This window comes from Notamacropus eugenii, chromosome 4 (genome assembly GCF_028372415.1).
Source record: "Notamacropus eugenii isolate mMacEug1 chromosome 4, mMacEug1.pri_v2, whole genome shotgun sequence".
Taxonomy (NCBI): Eukaryota; Metazoa; Chordata; class Mammalia; order Diprotodontia; family Macropodidae; genus Notamacropus; species Notamacropus eugenii.
The window spans coordinates 273,852,306-273,873,316 of record NC_092875.1 but is presented as its reverse complement, the minus strand read 5'-3'; the positions used below and the strand labels follow the sequence as shown (position 1 = coordinate 273,873,316).

The following is a 21,011-nucleotide window of genomic DNA, read 5'->3' as shown; positions in this document are numbered from 1 at the left end:
CTTATTTTTGATCTCAGCACGGAGAAGTCAGTGATCTGACTCTTTAAAAACAACTGAATCAGGGAAATGTCTGCATCAATAACAAGTGTTTTCTTGTCTGATAAAAAAAACCATATTTCATTCTTTATGGTTTTATTTGGTGCTTTCCATATCTAATGCCTAACTCAAAAAGAAGATTTGAAAAAGCCTTTTTAACCTGCATCAAGGATAGTGAAATACCATACATGGACACTAATATTGTATGGCACTAAAGAGAACAAAGATAGGAAAAACAGCCAGATTGGGCCAACTTTAGTTAGAGGAGATCGTTCTTGGTGCAGGGCAGTTGTGAGGAAACCGAGGGACTAAAACGCAAGGTGTCAGAAAGAGGGAATGTTAACAAAGGCATGGGGAAAAATCTCAGACATTGTTAATGCATAAAAAAGGTAACCGGTATATATGAAATCTTTTTGATAGTCATCTGAATGCAAAGCAGGAGCCATCTTGATGAACGTGTTCGTAGAGAACGTGAAGGCACCATCCCATGTGGAATGAAAGATACAGATAGTAGAAGATTCTGTTGCTGTTTGTGTTTGTGGATTTAGTCGACAAGACTCCATCTTATACACTACCATTCGTGTATCAAGATCATTCAGGATTCCTTATAGGGAAAACAGCAGAAATAACTGCTCAATGACCATCTGATGATTAAGGAAACATAAAATATGGAAATATATGATTGGCAAAAGTATTTATTTGCCACTGTGTTAGAGGAGATCCAACATAGTCTAGGTCAAGGAGAAACTCCCAGTGGGCGATGAGATCCTCCAGATGCACCTATTTTTAGATGAAGTTGTGCTGCTTGTTACAAGCTCCAAAACAGTGTCCTAGAAGAGGGCTGTAATCACTTAAAAGAATTTGACCTTTCCATCTATACAGGAAAGACCAAGTGGATGAAGAATCTCTGTTGTTCAGATTTCAACATACAGAAATGAATGAGTACTCTATAGAGCTTGAACAAAAATATGTTTATCTGGGACAAATGGTACAGATAAAAAAATGAACTGGGTCCCTTGTTGAAAAAAAAGGGAGTGGACTGGATTGATTTCAGGAAATTTCAGAGCTTTTACTGACCCCAAGATTTTCATGAAAGCCAAAGTCTTATTACACCTTACTTGTTAGTAACAATATGTTACAGAGACCTTGAACACCAGTGCTGAGAGGAACTAAAGGCAGTATCACCTGGAAAGGCACATGATGGGTGTGAGCAGGCTGCAACAGAAGCAATGACGAGTTGCTAAGTAATACAGTAGTAAAAGGCTATCCTGAAGGATGAAGTAAGATGTAATTCCTATGTGTTAGCAAAAGAAAATAGGTTGGGTATGTGGCAGTAACTAGGGTTGATAGTTGGACATCCTGAGTGCCCCTTTGGAATCCTCTTGATATTGGGAGAGATCAAGGAAGGCCTCTAGCATATTGGGAATGCCTCCCCTTCCCCCTTCTTACAATAAAGTTTTGGGAAGACATAGAAAAGAGTCATACTGGATGGGCAGGCATGTGAATGTGTTGTGATATACACCATTACAGGGAATTCCTAAATTGAGGTCAGAGATTCATATGAACATATGAGCAGGGACTTGTTGTATAGACTTTAAATAAATTATCTTATATGTAACAAGTTAGATTATGAGTTCCATAAGTATAGGACTGTCTTTTGCCTTTTTTTTTTTGTATCCCCATTGCTTAACAAAGTGTCTGGCACATAGTATACCCTTAATAAATGTTTATTGATTGATTGACTTGCATAGTAGGTAATCATAGAGGAATTGTAAGGTTTAATTGATCTTAAAATATTTTCCCTTTACATCTCAAATAGGAGTTTAAAAGGTTTTTATTGATGAGTTTTAGGTTGACAATTTAATATGACTTCTTATAGGTGTAAGCAGCGGTTGTTTTAATTATCCTGATAAATGTTATTGTTAAATTCAGTTATCTTTTTTTTTTCTTTCTAACAGGTTATGAAGTTCATGGAATAGAAAAAATACCAGAAAAAGGACCAGCACTTATTATTTTTTACCATGGGGCCATTCCTATAGATTATTACTATTTTATGGCTAGAATCTTTATCCATACAGGCAGAACCTGCCGAGTCGTAGCTGATCATTTTGTTTTTAAAATCCCAGGTAAATCTTAACTATAACTTTAGACTATTGAGTTTGAGAGCAATAATGGTTTAATAATAGGTGAATTTCATGGTGTGATAAAGCTAATAAGGGCACAGTTTAGATTATAATTTTGCATCTTATCATAGGCTGAACTGCAACAAGAAGTAAGTTTTGGTAGTAAGATGGAGATAAAATTTAAAAACCTACTTTTTCTCTGTAAAGACCTAGCTTATTTATTCATAGAGAAAATTTTGCTTCCCCTGAACAGCCTTGCCAGATCACTGCTGCTACATTGAATGTGACTTTGCCTTTGACTGTTTGAAGCTAAACAGATTAGTTTACATTGAATTGACATGAATATGTTATTGTTGTCACTAACAATAACACATTTATATAGCACTTTTCAAAAAGAATTAACTGTAAGCTAGGGTAGTTTAAGTATAATTATTCTCATTTTGCAGATAATAAAACAGGTTTGCAGAGTTAAGTGAATTTGAATTATTCAAAATCACAGATAGGCAGTGTCCATTTTATATATATATCAGGACCTATTATGTGGGGAAGAAGTGAAACAAATTATGTAAAACTGGCCAAATGCTTTAACATTGCATTTTCAAATAGAATATTTTGATTTACTTGGAGTAGTTATGCCAGGGTTCATAGGATAGCCAAAAGTCTGTAGGTTAAGATTGATACTCTTTTGGAATAATTATGTATAACTTTAGTAGGCAAGTGAATTTGCATTCTGTTTTATTGAATAGCATTATATATCTACTTCAGATTATTTGGAGAATTTAAGTGTGGAAGACTTAGATGTCCTATTTTTATTAGTCTTATTAGCAATAGATCCTTTTTACTTATGAAAATAATAATGTGGGATTCTGTAGATTTGACATTTCTACCATTTCTGTAAAATTGACTTTTTAAAAGAATGCTCACCTTTTAATAACATTTTACAATCATTTCCTACCAAAATATTAAATGACAATAACTGAAATTTTTATAGTACTTTAAGCTTTGAAAAGGGCTTTAAATATTTCCTTTCATTTTATTCTTGTAACAATCCTCTTAGGTGGTAGAGGTAATATTATGCTGTTTTTCGGAGGAGGATGCTCAGGTTCAGGTTAAGAGACATTGCTGCGCTCACACAACTATCAGGTGTCAGAAACAGCATCTCAATCCAGGAAAGCACCAAACCTTTTCAGGTTCCTAGCCCTCTCAAGCTATTGTTCTTTCTCTCCTCTCGTTATCTTTTATTTACTTAACTCTTAACATGATATATCCTTTGTAGAATGTAAACCCCTTGTCCAAACTGTTTTTAATTTATGACTCATCTTCCTGATTTCAAATCTGACCTCAGACACTTACCAGCTGTGTGATCCTGGGCAAGTTTTTTAACCCTGTTTGGCTCAGTTCCCTCATCTGTAAAATGATCTGGAGAAGGAAATGGCAAACCATTTCAGTATCTTTGCTAAGAAGACTCCAAATGTGGTAATGAAAAGTCAGACACGACTGAAATGATTGAGCCACAACAAAAATCGTCAGCCTAGCACAGTGTTCTGATTGTACTAATGTATGTTATATGTTATATTATGTATTACATATGTATGTGTCTGTCATAGATATATATATGAAATGTTGACTGAATTGAGGTTTTTCCTGACTTCCAGTGCTAGCTCCTTTTTCCACTAAACCACACTGCCCCTTATTTGAACATAAACATTTTGTGAACATAAAATATATTTGAGTATTAGTAACTTTGTAATTTCTTACTTAGCTTTTTTTCAGTTTAGAGGCTGAACATTTTTTTAAAATACTTCATTTTTGAGATTTGTTTAAGAAAGTATGCTTTCAGACATTCAGTTTACTAGTTTGAAGGCTTCTGCCAATCTATGGTTTATATAAGTTTCAAGAGCTTTGATTGGGTGAAGTTAAAAAAATTAGTACAGAATTATGGTGAATCTAATTTTACTATGTGGGGCTTCTTTTTTTTGAGAGCTGAAACAAAAAGTACTTCTGATCTAGTTTAATTCTTATGTTTTGACAGGGTTTAGTCTCTTGCTTGATGTATTTTGTGCTCTACATGGACCAAGGGAAAAATGTGTTGAAGTACTGAAGAGTGGCCATTTGTTAGCTATTTCGCCAGGTGGAGTTAGAGAAGCTCTTATTAGTGATGAGACCTACAGCTTAATTTGGGGTGATCGTAAAGGCTTTGCCCAGGTTGCCATAGATGCAAAAGTGGTGAGTTGTGTTTACAAAATTTATTGCTAAAGTGAAATTATGTTGACTTTAAATAGTTATGATTTTTTAGTACAACAATCTAAACATTTGTAAAAAATATAATTTTTTTAAAAATGTAATTTTTATCAATGTGCTGAGAAAACATTCCTTGAAAAGTTAGAACATCATTTTTTTAAAATCAGTCTGGAAATTTGGCCACTATTAGCGATAATGTTTTTTACAGTCCTAGATCCAGACTTTTTCCTCCAGACAGTAAAAATTCTTGTTCTTCAGTCTAGTGTAGCATGTTCTTTCAATTTGGAGTAGAAATTGAGTGTGTGTAGACTATAAATTGATGGATTCGTGCTATTTTATGCAAAGAATTGTTGGGGTCATCAGTTTCTGTCCAGTTACTAGAAACAAGCAGAGCTTTCTTTTTTACTCTTGATAGCTGCTCATGGTGATGAATTAGAGCATCTTTGACTCTCTTATACATCACTATTTATTGTAGACAGTTTAGCATGTACATACTTACGGCACAATTTTACTTTAGTATTTGACCCAGGAACAATAGGTGTAATTGTCTGGCAAAATACACCAAAAAGACAAATTCATAGTGTACCCTTATTCTTTTAAATGTTTGATTATCTAGTATTTTTTTTATTAAAAGGAATATTTACAAATACATATAAAAAGTTGTATTTTATTACTTAGTCTGATTGGTTTTGGTATTTTTTCATGAGGCACATTGATTGACTTAATAAAAATTCTGCTCTCCAGTGACCTCTTTAGCTACATAAGCACATTTGTGAATGATGAGCAACTATCTAACATTAGTAAGGGGTAAAAATATGGATTAGTGCAATTTTAGGTATTTTTGAAGGTTTCTCAAATGAATTAATCAATAAGACGAATTATTCCTCTGGCATTCTGTAGAGAGTCTGTATGCCACTATTTTTAGTCTTTTACTTTGCTAATTAGCAGTATTTTCCATTGTCCATGTTCTATATCTTATTCTAAGAATCGTTTTATTACAGGTTTTTCTCCTTTGGCTTCCCATTCATTGATTTAGTTTCAGCTTGTCCAGTACAAACTCTTTGTACTTTTAAGATAGTATTGTTGTTTTTTACCCTTAGGTTCATATAGTTAGAGTGTGGTGCTCATGAAGTCAAGGTTCAGTTCAGTTTAACAGTGTGCAGGAACACTGTGGTAGGTGCTAGGTAGGAAATAAAATATGATCTCTTTCAACAGGGAGTTTATAGTTTAGTAAGTTAAATTAGTGTGGTCCAGTTAGATTCGTTTAGAGAGAATCTTGGTTCTGTGACCATAAACTGCACTCCTAGTCTATCTATCTTGCCAATAGGAATCTTTGGTTATAAGAGAAAACTGGATAAAAATGAGTGGTCATGACATGTAAATCATCACTTCTCCTGGAAAAAAGAACTGAAAGTAGTTATCTTTCCTAATTAATAATTCCTAATGTATGTAAATAAAACGTATACACAATATATATCTATATACTATGTATACATATGTATTGTTTATATATGTATGTAGTATATATGGTACTAACAACCATAATATTTGTAATAAAATTAAAATTACTAGTCTCTGTTCTCTCTGGTGTTTGTGGATATATAACACCTTAGGGAATATTGATTTAGTGTTTCAAATGGCACCCTAGTGTCTAGGAAAATTCAGCATGGTTGCTCTAAGTACTTTAATTTGCAATTAGGGAATACATAATTACAAGTTACCACCTTTCTTATTAAAAAAAAACTTCATATAATACTTCAGGAATAAAGCCCTCTGAATTTAATTTTGTTCATGATATTCATGAAATATTGAACTTATTTTTGATATGTTTTTGCATAAATTTGTGAACTTTGGGATGAAAAGCAAAAGGGTGGCAACATTCTTGCACGGAAATTAATTAATGGCAGTTCACATTAGGTGGCTATTCATTAAATGCAATAAGAAAAGCTAAAATCCCCACAATGTTTTATTTAAGATAATTTAACATTGAGAAAATTGTTTTTCTCTGATAGCTAAAAATGATGATGTCAGATAAATTTTAATTTTTTTAAGTCATAATATTCTTTCTGGTTTCTCAACCATAAGTTTGAAATTTTAATGAAATTAATTTCTTTAGATAAAAGTATGAATAAAACCTGAAGAAAAAAATAATGGAGAGAAAACTGTTCAGCATGTAAAAAAAATTAATCAACAAGGGAAAACTTGATTGAACTTGAGAAATATTCTTTCATGAGTGAAGAAAAAGTTTCTAAAGTAATTGATTCACAAAATAATTTTAATGGTTTTGATTAGCATCTTGCCATAAAGGTATACTAAAAAACTATTAATACATTATTTTGCTAATTCTCACAATACTGAAAGGTAGGTAGGTGACAAATGTAATTATGCTTAGGTTACAGATGAGGAAACGCAGGCACAGAGAGATGAAGGGATCTGGTCACACAGCAAGTCAGGTAGGTGCAGAAGCAGAGAAGAAAATAGAATTCAGGACTCCATACACCTGGTATCTATGACAGTGTCTGACTGCATAACACAGTGAGTCTCCTGATCTCTCTAGTTTAAGGGGCTTTTCTAGATAACTGAGTGAATTCTCTCCTTGTCACATTCGTATCATTACAAATTTCATAGATGTCTTTTCTTCATTATGCATTCCTGATCACAAATTATGACAGTTAGAGTTAGAGATATCATTTGAGGATTAACTAGATTTATATTGTGAAGTAATGATGATGCTTGGATAAATGAAGAAGTTTCCAGATTGATCAGTTCTAAATTCAGAGAATATTTACTGAAAACAATTGTAAACTTAGGAGTTGGACTTTTTGATGTGATTTTAGTCTTCCTTACCTGGAAAATTCCTTAGTGGGAAATTTTGTTATTTTGGAAAAAATCTTAAGATTTTTATTTGAAGGTAAAAGACTTGTTCTAAACAGAATAATTGAAGTGAAAATGAAGAGACCTTTATTTCAGGTGTTTTAGCTTGTAAATAGAGTTAAATCTTTGGCCAGTCATTAGGCCACTTTATCAAAGAGGGCATCCCAATCAAGAAATGTATATTTGAAATTCATAATATTGTTAAAGCAAGTTGTGGAAACTAATTTTTGTGACTTTAATGCTCCAAACAAGAATACAAACCTAGAAGTCTTTTGCAAATTAATTAAAAAGGCAAGGAATTTGTTTTCAAGCTAGTTGACTCAAGAATCATCCAGTACTCTCGGTTATCAAGGGGAGTGATGATTTGCGGCACATAGAATCCATCCATAACCAGCCCTTCAGGTTTATCCTAATCTTTGGATGTGGATCTTAGAGGTGGCTGAAACATTCTATAACTTGTTGGACTTAATAAGCATATAACCTCAAAGGATATTTTGCCTTACCTGTCAAAAAATATAATTTTGGTTTTTTTCAGCAGTTATTAGTATTTTAGAACAATGTTCGTTGCCTCTGTAGACTCTAAAAGAAAGAATTCAGCTCTTCAGTCATGTGGGGATAATGCATAAAGTCAATTATTCACCACAAATATTCAGTTGTTAGTTTAACTTTTGATGATTAATTACTGAGTTTTTTGGCTATGCCAACCCAGTCATTTTGTATTTAGGATATGCAAAATATTTTTAATAGCACTCTAGCTGCTATCCTTGTCTTGATATCTCTTTAATCTAAATGCCACACTGCCCCCTCCCCCTTAATATTAGAGGGTCACTTTTAAAACTTGTCACTCTCGTTTTTAAGAGTCTACATATGGAACGTGTACTATTGCCTAAAAAGGTAAATCTGATACAAACAAAAGTATAGAATGTATTCTAAGGGTAATTGTATCGATTGTCTGTAATACCATTCATTTCCAGTAGTTTAGATTTTACTATACTCTGTCTCTGTCTCTCTCTTTCTCTCTATAGGATAGCATACTATAGTATTCAGTATTTACTATACAAGAGATAATTCAATAGGAATAGCATAGAACCTGCTACAAAATCATAAATAAGCCTAGTAACGGATATGTACTTTGGAGAAAGATAATCTTTGCTGACTTATTATCATTTCCTATCCAATTTTTCTTCACATTTTATACTCATGAGTCACATTACCTATTAATGAGATAATCCCTCCATCACTTTATATTTTATATATTTTATTATTTAACATACTAAACCGTGCATATGTGGAAAAATAAAAATCATAAATCAGTGAGCAAGAGTTGTCTAAAACTATAGTGATAGAATGAATATGTTAATGGTAGTTTTTTTTCCTTTTCTAAATGTATATTGCTATTTGACTTGTATGCATTATTTATTTATTTTAGACAGCTTAGGTTTAATAACCCTAAACAAAGAAAAATCCTTATTATTTCCATAAATTTGATAGATCTTTTCAAGTTCTGTGAATTTATTTAATTCACCACATGGTGAGTAATTTTGCCAAAGTATGACCTGTAATCATTCTGTGCTTGCTTCCTCAGTGAACATATGGGGCTTTGTTTTTCTTTCAGTCTCTCATTTAAGCCAGTTTAATTTGCCAGTTTCACTGACTGTGATGAGATTAATGAATTGATATTCTGAATCAGAATGCGGAATGTCAGCCAAGTTATTAGAACAAATTTTGTTTCTTGCCACTAGAGCGTAGTATTTCTAATTTAAACTTTTGATAGTAAACTGAATTTGTCTGTGGTGGTATATTGTATGATACTTATCTTGGGATAGCTCATTTTTTTGTAATCACAAAATAAATGCTCCAAAACCTTAATGATGATTACAATTCAGTGATGTCCAGTAAACTATTAACATATTATTTATTGGTGTTTCTTATTTTCCTTTAGCCCATCATTCCTATGTTTACACAAAATATTCGAGAAGGATTTAGATCGCTTGGAGGAACAAGTAAGACGTACATCATATTAATTTTCTCAGTTGAATATTTTAAAAGGTATCTCTTGGATTTGAAAATTGTTTCACAATCACTGCAGAATTACAATGTTGCATAACAATTACTTTAAATTTAAATAATAACTGATGGTAGATATCAATGTTTCTTGAGTTTCCAGATTTGGCTAACAGCATATTACACATATTGAGGCATGTCTGTTATGGGTCTTGAAAATCTTCTTTCTAATTTCTCTTTGTTGTTGAGACTTGGGGGAAAAATGTGTATATGTATACGCATGCATATATGTAGACACATGTATATATGTATATGTATGCATGCATATTCATTTTATAAATGCAGGTCTATCTGTCTGTCATGTAGTTTGTCTTTTCAGCTTAATCTTAAGAAAATTCTGAGTTTCAAATAAGAGCTGTGGGTTACTGTTGATTTCATATTTAGCAATTAAGAAAGTTGTCATATGCTGTCATTTATCTGGAAAACTTAGGAGGGTGTTTTGTAAACACAATTTGCTTATTTACATGATATCTGTTTACTTTAAAACAGGGTTATTTAGATGGCTTTATGAAAAATTCCGGTATCCATTTGCTCCAATTTATGGAGGTTTTCCAGTCAAATTACGCACCTATTTAGGTGATCCCATTCCATATGATCCAATGGTGACAGCAGAAGAACTAGCTGAGAAGGTAATTTGCTTTTTAATTTTAAAATTTCAGAATAAGTATTCTTCATCTCTTATTTTATATTGCTTATGTAAAAAGAAAATGCGATCGTTTGTTCTTTCCCATTCAAAAAAATGGTTTATATATAATAGAAAAAGAAACCCATATTATTAAACTGCTTAGAAAAAAAATTCATGAATTAACTTGTGTTCGTTATTTTTAGATAAGAACATTTGAAGGAACTGGCTTCACTAAATAATGTTAAAACAAATGCCCAATTTGAAAAACTCTTCCTTAGTTCAGTTCAACAAAAAAATTGTTTTAATTGTCATGATTTAGCAGAATCTTTTCTGGGCCCTGGGACTACAAAGATAAAATGAAATGGCCCCTGATCTCTAGGAGCTTATACTGTTGGGAGAGATTATACACACAAATATTAGAGTAAGGAGAAATGAATTCTTAACAGCCTGGGAGATCAAGGAAGGGTATAACACCTAAGCTGAGCATAAAGGAGGATAAAGGAGTCTCAAAAGTGAAGATGAGGGAGTGCATTCTGGACAATGGCGGATGGCTTGTATGAATGAATGGAAGTAAGATAGAGTACTTAGTAGATAGAGTAGTTAGTAATCCAGTCTGGCTGGAATGTAGAGTTTATGAAGGATATGGTATAAAATAAGGATTATAGATTTAGGGCTATAAGGAGCCTTCTTTCCACCCTTGCCACTACCACTCCCCCCAGCCACCACTATCAGCACTACCACTACCAAGATCCTTTTCTTTGGCCAAGTGTCAGAAGCTGAAGTGAAGTGAAGGACAGTGACTAAAAAGCAGGTGGAATTAGCATGCTAAGAAATCTTTGGTAACTTCTGAAAGAGCAGTTTTGGTAGAATAAGAATCAAAACCCAAATTTTATGAGAAAGAAAAATGATGAAGTGGTAAGGAGGTGGAAACTCCAAATGAAGAAGATTATTTCTGTGGCTTTCTACAAAGATTTATGTCAGTGAATTTATCGCATGGGAAGCTCACTTGTCCAGAAATTTATCCTTTCCCCTGGAAATCTTCCCCTACTCCCTCATCCCTTGGGAAGATCACCCTTTAGATCTTGCTGGGTGTTCATTGAAATATACTTAGGGCTTATTTTTCTCATTCCAAGAAAAAACTTATTTATCATATATTTTCCAAGATTCATGAAGTGTTCTCCAAAAATGTATCTTCTTTCCACCTTAACTGGAATTCTTGTGTCTTAGTATAACACTTTTCTATAGTGAACCTGGTTCTCTAGATTGTAAGACAAGAATGCAGATGAGTTGCACTTCCTGTTGAATGCCGTAAGGCCATGGGGCAAAGTGGACTAACTGAGTGACAAGGCCTCTATAAAAATACTTTTGAACTATGAAATGTGAGAGCAGTACAGCTATGCAGTTGGTTGATAGCTTTTTAATGCTATGAGTTGTTGTACCTATATTATTTTTAAATTTATTTTTCTTTTGTAAGAAAAACAACAAACCACCAGTAACACCTATTCTGCCTATTTCTCAGCTGTGAAGAGGAATCTTGAAGGGTATGAATACTCCAGAAATTTGGTGTATTTTGGTATCACTACAGACTAGTAGGGAGTTGTTTGGAATACAGGAATTTTGAACCAGCAGAGTGGCAGCATACTTGTGAAACTAGATGACTTGGTCAAGGAAAGCCAGAAGACATGGTAGAGAGAGTCCCACACTTGGAGTCAGGAAGAGCTGTGTTGTAATCCCGCCTCTGACCTGTAATTGACCGAATGATCATAGAAAAACTGCTTACTTCTTTGAGTCTCAGTTTCCTCAAAATAGCACCATTAGTACTTACTGCACAGGAGTAGTGCTTTGTGTAGATAAAGCACTTGACAAACTCACATCTTCTTTACATATCAGCTGCTACTATCATTCTTAGAGTCATAGGATCATAGATTTAGAATTTGAGGTAACTTCACTTAGAATAATACCTTCATTTTTGTAGTTATAGAATCTGAAATCCAGAGATGCTAAAGAATTTGTTTGGGCTCCCTGAGATGGTAAGTGGCAGAACCAGAATTCAAAACCAAGGTCCTCTGACATCAAATCCAGTGTTCTCTCCAATGTACCACACTGCTGTCTGGTGATTTTGCATTTCTTTGCTAGTCAAGGCCATAGTGGGCTAGTATTGTCATGTATATTAAGAAGCCTTTTTTATCACTCTCTTCCCCAAATACACATTTATTGCGGTGTAACATACACCTGTTTGAATTCTCTTGTTGTCCTCGAACAAATGTATCCTCTTGTGGGATATTAATGAAGTCTCTCTTGAACTCTTTTGTCTCCCTTCTGGCTGACCTATTCATGAAATTTAAGTGAGTCATGGCTCGTAAGAAATACCTAAAACATATAGCCAAGGCAAATTATGATGTAAAATTATTTTCAGTTTAATTCAGTTCAGTAAGCATTTATCAACTGTCTTCTCTGTGCAAAAGGCATGAAGCTGGAAGTCAAGAGACCTGAGTCCTTTTTCTGACTTTGCCACTTGACAAATATAGGATTATAATCTTGAACAAATCATCGCTCTAGATTTCAGTTTCATCATCTGTAAAAAAGGTGTACTAGATGATAACTGCTGAAGGTCTTTTATCTCTAAAATTCTCTTTTACCTACTTAAAATATTTTAACATTATTAAAAATCTTTCTTCTGTGAGAAGAAATATAAAATTGAATCTCTTATGATCAAAATTTATACATAAAATGAAACCTAATTAATTCAGATATAGATAGAAAGAAGCCTATCTGAATTAGTAAAACATGAATTCTGAATTCTAGTACATTATTAGTGATGAAATCTCCCACTGATTCCTACCCTGACACTTCCTCATGTCATGGAGGTTACCTTAAGTTCTTGAACACGATGAAAATGAACAAACTGCAGCATATCCTACCAAGCTGGAAGTACTTAAATGCTTGTTGACTGACTGACTGAAAATACTAGTATTTGGTCTGTATGGTAAATATACATTTGCCATCTAAGAACCAGCCCAACTAAATTCAAAGAGACCTACTCCCAGAAAGTTTTCTACCAGGTGATGAACATTTTTGGCCATAGCACCTCATAAATATTAGCTATAAAGGTGTAGAAGAATTGTGATCATCTCACTAAAATGTTGCCACACTAATGATGAAATTGTGAATGTTTTGATACAGAAAAAAAGATGTTTACTTTTACTTTTATGAAAATTCTCAGTGAGGAAAAACACCCTACCGATGTGTTATGTAATAAGCATTCATATGTGACTTGTTTAAGAAAGAGTCATTTGTAATGAATATCATCAGTTTTTATTTGTAAAATAGATGTTACTAAAGTTGGAATGTACATGAAAATAGTTTCCTTAGTTAAATTTTTCCTTGATTACTTGCTTATACTGTTTTTTAATAAGTCTTTGTTTCTAAGTTATACAAAAAGTAAACAGTGATCTAGGCTTGTACTGAACTATTAAAATTTCAGGCAATTACAGTCCAGAGTAATTAAACTTTCCTACAGAGATGAAGCCTGTAGAAAAAAATGGACAGTTATATGGGGAAGTTTATGTCTGTGGAATGATGAATCTAATTGTAGAGAGCCTTTGAAATCAAGTCAGGGATCTTAGACTTGATTTACCAGGCTACTGGAAAACCTGGGGAAGACTGGAGCCCCAGTACCTTCAGAAGATGTCAGAGTGCTGGCAACAGCTGCTAAGAACCCAGAGGAAGGTGGTAATTAATGATGGGAAGGGAGAGAAGAGGAGGAAAAGTAGAACTGGAACAGCCCTCACTTCATTCCAGTCCCGTTGTCTCCTGCACTACTTTTAGAGCAGCTTCTGTGGGGGTCTGCCTGCTCCCAGCCCCTCCAGCATCTTGTTATCACACGACACTTCTCATTTCTGTTTGCGTGCTGTTGGGTTGCTTTTTTTTAGGGTTTACAAAGCACCTTCCTCCCAGTAGCCATGTGGAGGAAATGAGTGTGAATAGCGTCATTCCCATTTTACAGGTGAGGAAAGTAAGGTGACAGGAAATGAAGCAGCGTGCCTCAGGTCTCATGGGCCTGGACCCCAGGCCATCACGCCTCTTCTCCTCCCTCTGCCCTCTTTTCTCTGGCTTCCAGCACCACACCAAAGATCCTACTCTATCAGCACCTTTTACTTCAGTGAGGAAATCAAGGCTTCTTCCTCTTCTCCTCTCAAAATCCCTTTATATCTTTTTCTGTCTTTTTCACTGTAGTCACTGAGGCCTGTGGTATGTGGTATGAGAAAGACTAAAGAGGAAAGCGAGCTGAGGCAAAAAGATGTGAAAGAATGTCACATAAGATAGTACTAAAGGTATCTGGAGACAAAACACTGTCTTGAAGTGGTGTTAGAGTACGTGCAGATTCACTACTTCAGAAGATATATTAGGACTACATATATACAGACTTGGGAGTCATCTGCTTGGGAATGGAAATTAAAGTCATAGGAACAAAAAATAATTGTTGGGGAGAGGGTAGGGACCACTAACTAGAACAGAAGGGGCCCATGGGAGGGAGAAAGTGAGTAAGGAGGGAGTAGAAGCCTGGAGTCTGGAGCCTAAATTTTTTTCAAGTTTTATCAGTGAAGGGGAGAGGAGAGATGCCATCTAGGTGCAGTTTCATCTCTTACCTCAGCACATGTTTTTCATCTAGTCAGCTAAGTGGCACAGTGCATAGAGGGGACTGGGTATCAAGTCAGTAAGACCTGAGTTTATATCCAATTTCAGACACTTTCTGGACAAATCATTTAACCTCTTTCTGCCTCAGTTTCCTCATCTCTCAAATAGGGATAACAGTGGCATCTACCTTTGAAAGTTGCTAGGTAAACAAAAATGAGATGCTGTTTATAAGGCACTTTGCCAGCCTTCAAACGCTATCTGCATCCTAGTGAGTTAGCTAACTAGCTGCAGTAGTAGCTATCAGTAGTAGTTGTCGCAGTGGTAATAATCATTGTTAAACTTTCTATCATAGTAGACACCTCTCAAAAATCATGCCCGGTTCTCCATCTGTCCTCTCTTACTCTTTAAGTTGGGCATCTCCTGGGGATCTCTCCTAAGGCACATATTACTCCATTGCTCTAAAACCTGTGAAAAGTCTCTCTGTTGAGAACCAGTTGCACATAATATGTGCCTAATAAATTCCTGTTAAATTGTATTGAAAAAAGTGCATTTCCAGTTTTAAAAGAGTGAGTGCTTTCATTAGCTCCCAGGAAATGTTGATATATGCTGAACTGAAGGTGAACATCAGATGCTCATTTTAATATGAATGAACTACTGAATATATTTCAGCTGTATTGAGTTATGCCATCCATGTTTTCTTGACTATCAGTAGTTTAATGTGAATCTGTTTTCTTGTCATGTGGGTCGCACTTCCTAATTCACTCTTCCACCACTATAACTTAAGGCATGTAACTCTTAAAATTTACATTAAACTGTCTAGTTTTAGAGGTAATAAAGCAAATATGTCAAATTATTCTTATATTTTGTAGTAAGATAAAATTTACATCTCAGTGTTGTATCTATAGAGATAATTGTTTAGAGAGTAATAATAAAATAAAATACTTTGGGATCTTTTCATGGTTCAAAATGACATATTTTTCTTTTCCATTTACTAACCAGAAACTTCCCTACCACTTAAAAAAGAAATTGTTGCAGGTTAATTTTTTAAAACTTCTTTGTACAAAGTTTTAGAAGATTATTGTTGTGCATTTTCTTATGAAGGCAAATAAATATGTATCTAATGACTTATAAGAATAACTGCTTTTATTTTCTTAATAGACAAAGAATGCAGTTCAAGAGCTGATCGATCGGCACCAGAGAATACCGGGAAACATCATGAGTGCTCTGTTGGAACGTTTTCACAAAAAATGAGTGGTCAACTAGAATTTTTAAAATATTTCAATATGTATTTGCTTCCGTCATATTTTTAAGTTGTTACAGTTGTTTTGAAAATCATGTTAAAAATTCATTTTGTTAAAAATTGTGTTGTCTTAAAGACCTTAATTTTATAGTGAGTAGTGTCAAATTCATATTGTAAGCAACTTACCAAAAGCCTAATAATTCAGAACATTATAATACTGTTTTATTTATAAATCTCTAATAATGCATTGAAAAATACGTGGATTAGGGTTTTAAATAATATTGGATTTGATGAAGTGAACATTCCTAAGTTTTGTGTGTAATTTCCATATTTTTATTGCACTAAAATAATTTTGAGAGGCAGTAAGGCCTCTTGGTCTCACTACAGGTACTGAAGTTATAGACATATTCTACTTCTTTATCTCCCTCCAATTCACTATGTGACTTTGGAAAAGTCCTTAATTTTTCAGTGCCTCAGTTTTTCCATTTTTAACATGGATGTAATACTTTTTCTATATAAGGATATAGTGAAGAATAATTAATCCTTCTGAAGTGCTGTATTTGTATTCTGTAATTACAGTAGAATTTGAATTAAATTAACTTACTCATTCTTATATCTTTACTTAACAGAAGCTAATCTTTAGTTTCATTATAAATATTAAAATAATTTCTCTAGGCATGAAATCGAAGTTGCCATTAAAAAACTTTTTAAAATATAGTAATGTTCTTTAAATAAATGAAAAAGAAACTGGGAAATCTAAGTTTTTTTCTAAATATTACCTTTTAGTATTTATTATAGTTCTTTTAAAAGTCACGGAAACACTCAAGCGTGTGTTGTTGTACACTAGGTCAATCCTGTAACAGGGTATTTAATAGCATAACTGTAAAATCACAGCCAGGTGCAACATTTTGTAAGTTTAGAGGTCAGTTTTAAAAGAGTAAAGATAGAGCTAACAATATATGACTTTTTGCAGTTGTAGGGCTTGTTCATCTTTAATATTTAAGCAATAAAATGCTTTCTAGTTTGAACAGAACATACTTGAATAATCATGCACTCCACAAAAAGCTTCTGGATTTGTGATCTCCTTGAAAACTCAATTTAAAGAGTATTCAAGCAAAAGTATAAAAAATCAAGTGCAGTATCAACTTCTTTTTTTAGGTGTTAGTTGTACTTCTTATTTGTATAGATTTTATATACAAGTCTATATTTATGGTCTATGTATTATATACAAAAATAAATCAACTTAAAAATAAAGCTGAAATTCCAACAAGTGTTTTACTCTGTCATTCAATTCTTTTTACACTAGGGGTTTGAACAGAATTATTACAGTTTGGGCATTTGGTAGTGCAGTAAACAGAATGTCAGGCCTGAAGTTGGGAAGACTTACCTTTGTGAGTTCAAATCTGGCTTCAGACACTTACTAGCCTTGTGACCTTTGGCAAGTCGCTCAGTTTGCCCGAGTTTCTCATCTGTAAAATGAGCTAGAGAAAGAAATGGCAAGCCACTCCATTATCTTCCCCAAGAAAACTCCAAGTGGGATCACAAAGAGTTGGACATGACTGAACAACAATTAGAGATTTACTTTCTCATTTTCTATTCAACACTGATAATTATATTACCTTTTTCCCTTTGGCACAGCAGCTTATGTCAAAAAGGTAACAAAATTCTCATTCTCATATAACAAAATTTATATATAGTATTAGAAAAAAAGCTCATTACTAATAGCTTTTGTGTCACATTCAACCATGAGCCAAATCTGGTCCATATTCAATAAATGTTTTTTGATTAAGTAGTTAAATTATTTCCAGTAAAGAAGGAGAAGGGTGGCATTACTTTTTGGGCTGTAAGACAGAAAGTAAAATACTCTTTCATCATGTAGCTGAAGTTATTTCTATTGTATGTAAATTTTGCCTGTTTGCTATACGTACCTGTTTCCTGCCTTTTGTGCCATTTTTATGTTTCTGCTATGATTAGGATCACAGATTATCTTTGGAAAGTCTGTAATATAAAAGAGGGATTAGACTTCTGTCATTTTGTCCATTGAAGAATGAACCAGGAACAATGGTTAGATGTTGCAGAAAGGAAGATTTAGGCATGTTGTAAGGAAAAGCTTCACTATTATATTTATCCTAAAAAGGAATTCCCTGTTTTGGGGAGATATTGGATTGCCATTGAGGTATTGATATTGAGGTAGCGTTATTAATGTGATGTACTATATCATAATATATATCCATATCACTATATATAGTACTCCTGTACTATAGGAAATGAAGAGCTCAGTGATCTTAGAAAAACATGGAAAGATTTGCACAAAATAATGAAGAGTGAAATGAGCAGAACCATTCTCATAGTAACAGCAATATTGTTATAAGAAGAACTTTGAGCAAACAAGTTATTTTGACTATCATAAATACCCATATTAACTGTAAAGGACCCTATGAAGATGCTGTCTGCATCCGGAGAAAGAATTGAAAAATAAAAGTATGTATGGAAGAATTTTACATGTACGTATATATTATGTATATGTATATGTATATGTACATAAAACTGTGTCTAATGGTGGCCATCTCCAGGGTGGGGGAGAGAACGGGAAGAAAAAAAATTAACATGGTAACTCTTACATATTTGAAAGGAATAGCAAGTTGTACATAATAGATTTACACTTTCATGTGCAGTCATTTTTTTTATTATGCTACATTATGGAAATGCTTATTTTATTCCATAAATATAAGTTTTAAAAAAATCACAGATTATCCTAGTTTAAAGGGACTATATGATCCAACCCCTACTTGAGCAAGACTTGTAGTTTATTTTTAAAATAAGGACATTTTCTCTTTAATTCTTCAGTAACTACTCTTTTCCACCATCTGTCGATTTCCTCCCATTATCTTATTATCCAAACTGTGATTTCTTATCAGGAACCATAAATCATGTGATAAAGTTTTTAATTAGGATAGAATAGGAAAGTAGGTAATGGAATATGTCCCATACACCAATAATTACTGTTAATGAAAATTACCAAGCCATTAGTAGGAAAGATAACTCCTTCTGCCAAGGTTGTATCCTGGCTGGGATCTCTCACTCAGCTCCATCTCCCCAAACTGGCATTTGCCTGGATGCTCCTTTTACCCCTGGCATGCTGGACTTCTTCAATACTAAGCTGCTGCCTCCACCTGCTGGAATTGTCTCTAAGGTGTTGGGTCTTCTGAGCGAGTGTTTCTGCTCAGTTGGTTGGGTAAGACAAAGCCAAGCCAACCAAAACCAAAAACCATGCCTAGGTCCCCGTCCTTGTCAATTATCCTGAGACACTCCAGGGGGCACTGATGGGAACAGAGGGTGAATGGGTGGTGTTCAGTAACTTTTGCTCTTTATTCTGCAGATTCTCTCAGATCTCTCTACCATTATATATAAATTTGTAAATCTATTTTAAAAATTTACATTCGTGAGTATGTGACATGTACACATAATACCTACATACATATATATACATATAAATGCATTTCATAGCCCTATGATATTTAACATTTTTAAAAAATTTGAATTCCAAATTTTCCCCCTCCATCTAGCCCTTCTTCCCACCTTCCCACCCATTGAGAAGGCAAGCAATATAATTAATACTCATTATACATGTGAAGTCATGCAAAAAATATTTCCGTATTAGCCATATTGCAAAAAAAAATAACAAGAAAAAGAAAGTGAAAAGGTATACTTAAGTCTTCACTCAGAATTCATCAGTTCTTGAAGAGGATAACATTTTTCATGATGAAACCTTTGGAATTATCTTAGATTGCTGTATTGATCAGAGTAGCTAAGTTTTTCACAATTGATCATCAATACAGTGTTGCTGTTACTGTGCATAATGATCTCCTAGTTCTTCTCAGTTCACTTAGTATCAGTTCATATAAGTTTTCCCAAGTTTTCCTGAAACTATCTTCCATTTTTTATAGCCCGATAATATTCCATCATAATTGTACACCACAACTTCTTCTACCATTCCCCAATTGATGGACTTCCCCTCAATTTCCTTTTTTTTTTTTTGCTGTCACAACAGTAATGCTTTGCTAATGGTTGTGGATGAAGCAAGAGACCAACATGATCAGCAGTATGATATACACCACACATGAAAAGCTTCTTTTGTTGATCTGAGCAGATAGCACCATGGATAGTACTGCACATGATATCAAGAAGACACACCTAAGTTCAAATCCAAGCTCTGACACTTATTTAGCTGTATGACCCTGTATGGACAAATGATTCAACCTCTAACCACCTCATTTTCCTTAACTGCAAATGGAGATAATAATACCTCCCAGGATTGCTGTGAGGATCAAGTGAGACAGTAGTCAATGCATTGCTGACCTGTTTTTTTACATTATTGTACCTCCTTTCCTTCCAATATACTATTCTGTGTTCTCATAGTTTCAAGTTATATGCTGGTATTTTTGAAGAATATCTCTTGACCGTCTCATGTGTAGTCATTCTGTTTCAGTTCACCATGCGGAATTTTTACGTATTCATTCATTTGGGAGCAGCTAGGAGGTACAATGGATTGAGCTATAGGTTGGGACTCAGGAAGACCCAAGTTCAAATGTAGCTTAAGACAAGTTAAGATAACTTGCTAGTTATGTGATCTTGGGAAGTCACTTCTTTTTGCCTCAGTTTCATGAACTATAAAATGAGGATAACAACACAGAGTTGTGAGATTCAAATGCTTAGTAAAGGAGCTTAGCACAGTTCCTGGTATATAGTAGGTACTGTATTCTCTCCCATAATTCCCCATCTTATCAGTGTTATAAATTCTAGGCACTCAATATATCACTCACTCAATTTATAGGTATATAATATAGATTAGCCATGCATTAGAAAGAGTTAGATACCAAGAAGGAGCCCTGAGCTCCCCAAAGTAGCCATCTATATATCATCAAAATCAAGGCTAATGCTCCACCTTAAAATAACTAAAACAGAAAGACAAGGTTTACTCAATGAATTGCATATGACTTTTCTTCCCCTTAGGAATTTGACTCATCTATGACACAAAACAGACTGTTGCCAAGAGTAGGGAGTCAATAAAGAGCAAAGACTTCTCAGAGAAATGTGTAAGGCAGACAAATTGTCATAGAAACTAGAGCTTATAGACGTAAAAATAAAACCCTATTTCTTTGGCAAAGGC

The 21,011-nt window shown here is 34.0% G+C and overlaps 1 protein-coding gene across 2 annotated transcripts in view; it reads left to right on the top strand.

The window, feature by feature from the left end:
* The window catches only part of TMEM68 (transmembrane protein 68), a 35,860-nt gene extending 18,749 nt beyond the window's left edge, over window positions 1–17,111 (top strand). For both annotated transcript variants that reach the window (XM_072604615.1, XM_072604616.1), the window contains exons 4-8: window positions 1,995–2,162; window positions 4,192–4,385; window positions 9,217–9,277; window positions 9,828–9,967; window positions 15,760–17,111. In XM_072604615.1, coding sequence (XP_072460716.1) covers window positions 1,995–2,162; window positions 4,192–4,385; window positions 9,217–9,277; window positions 9,828–9,967; window positions 15,760–15,852 — 656 coding nt within the window. In that variant the 3' untranslated portion in view covers window positions 15,853–17,111. The remainder of the gene's footprint in view (window positions 1–1,994; window positions 2,163–4,191; window positions 4,386–9,216; window positions 9,278–9,827; window positions 9,968–15,759) is intronic.
* Window positions 17,112–21,011: the final 3,900 nt, after the last annotated feature.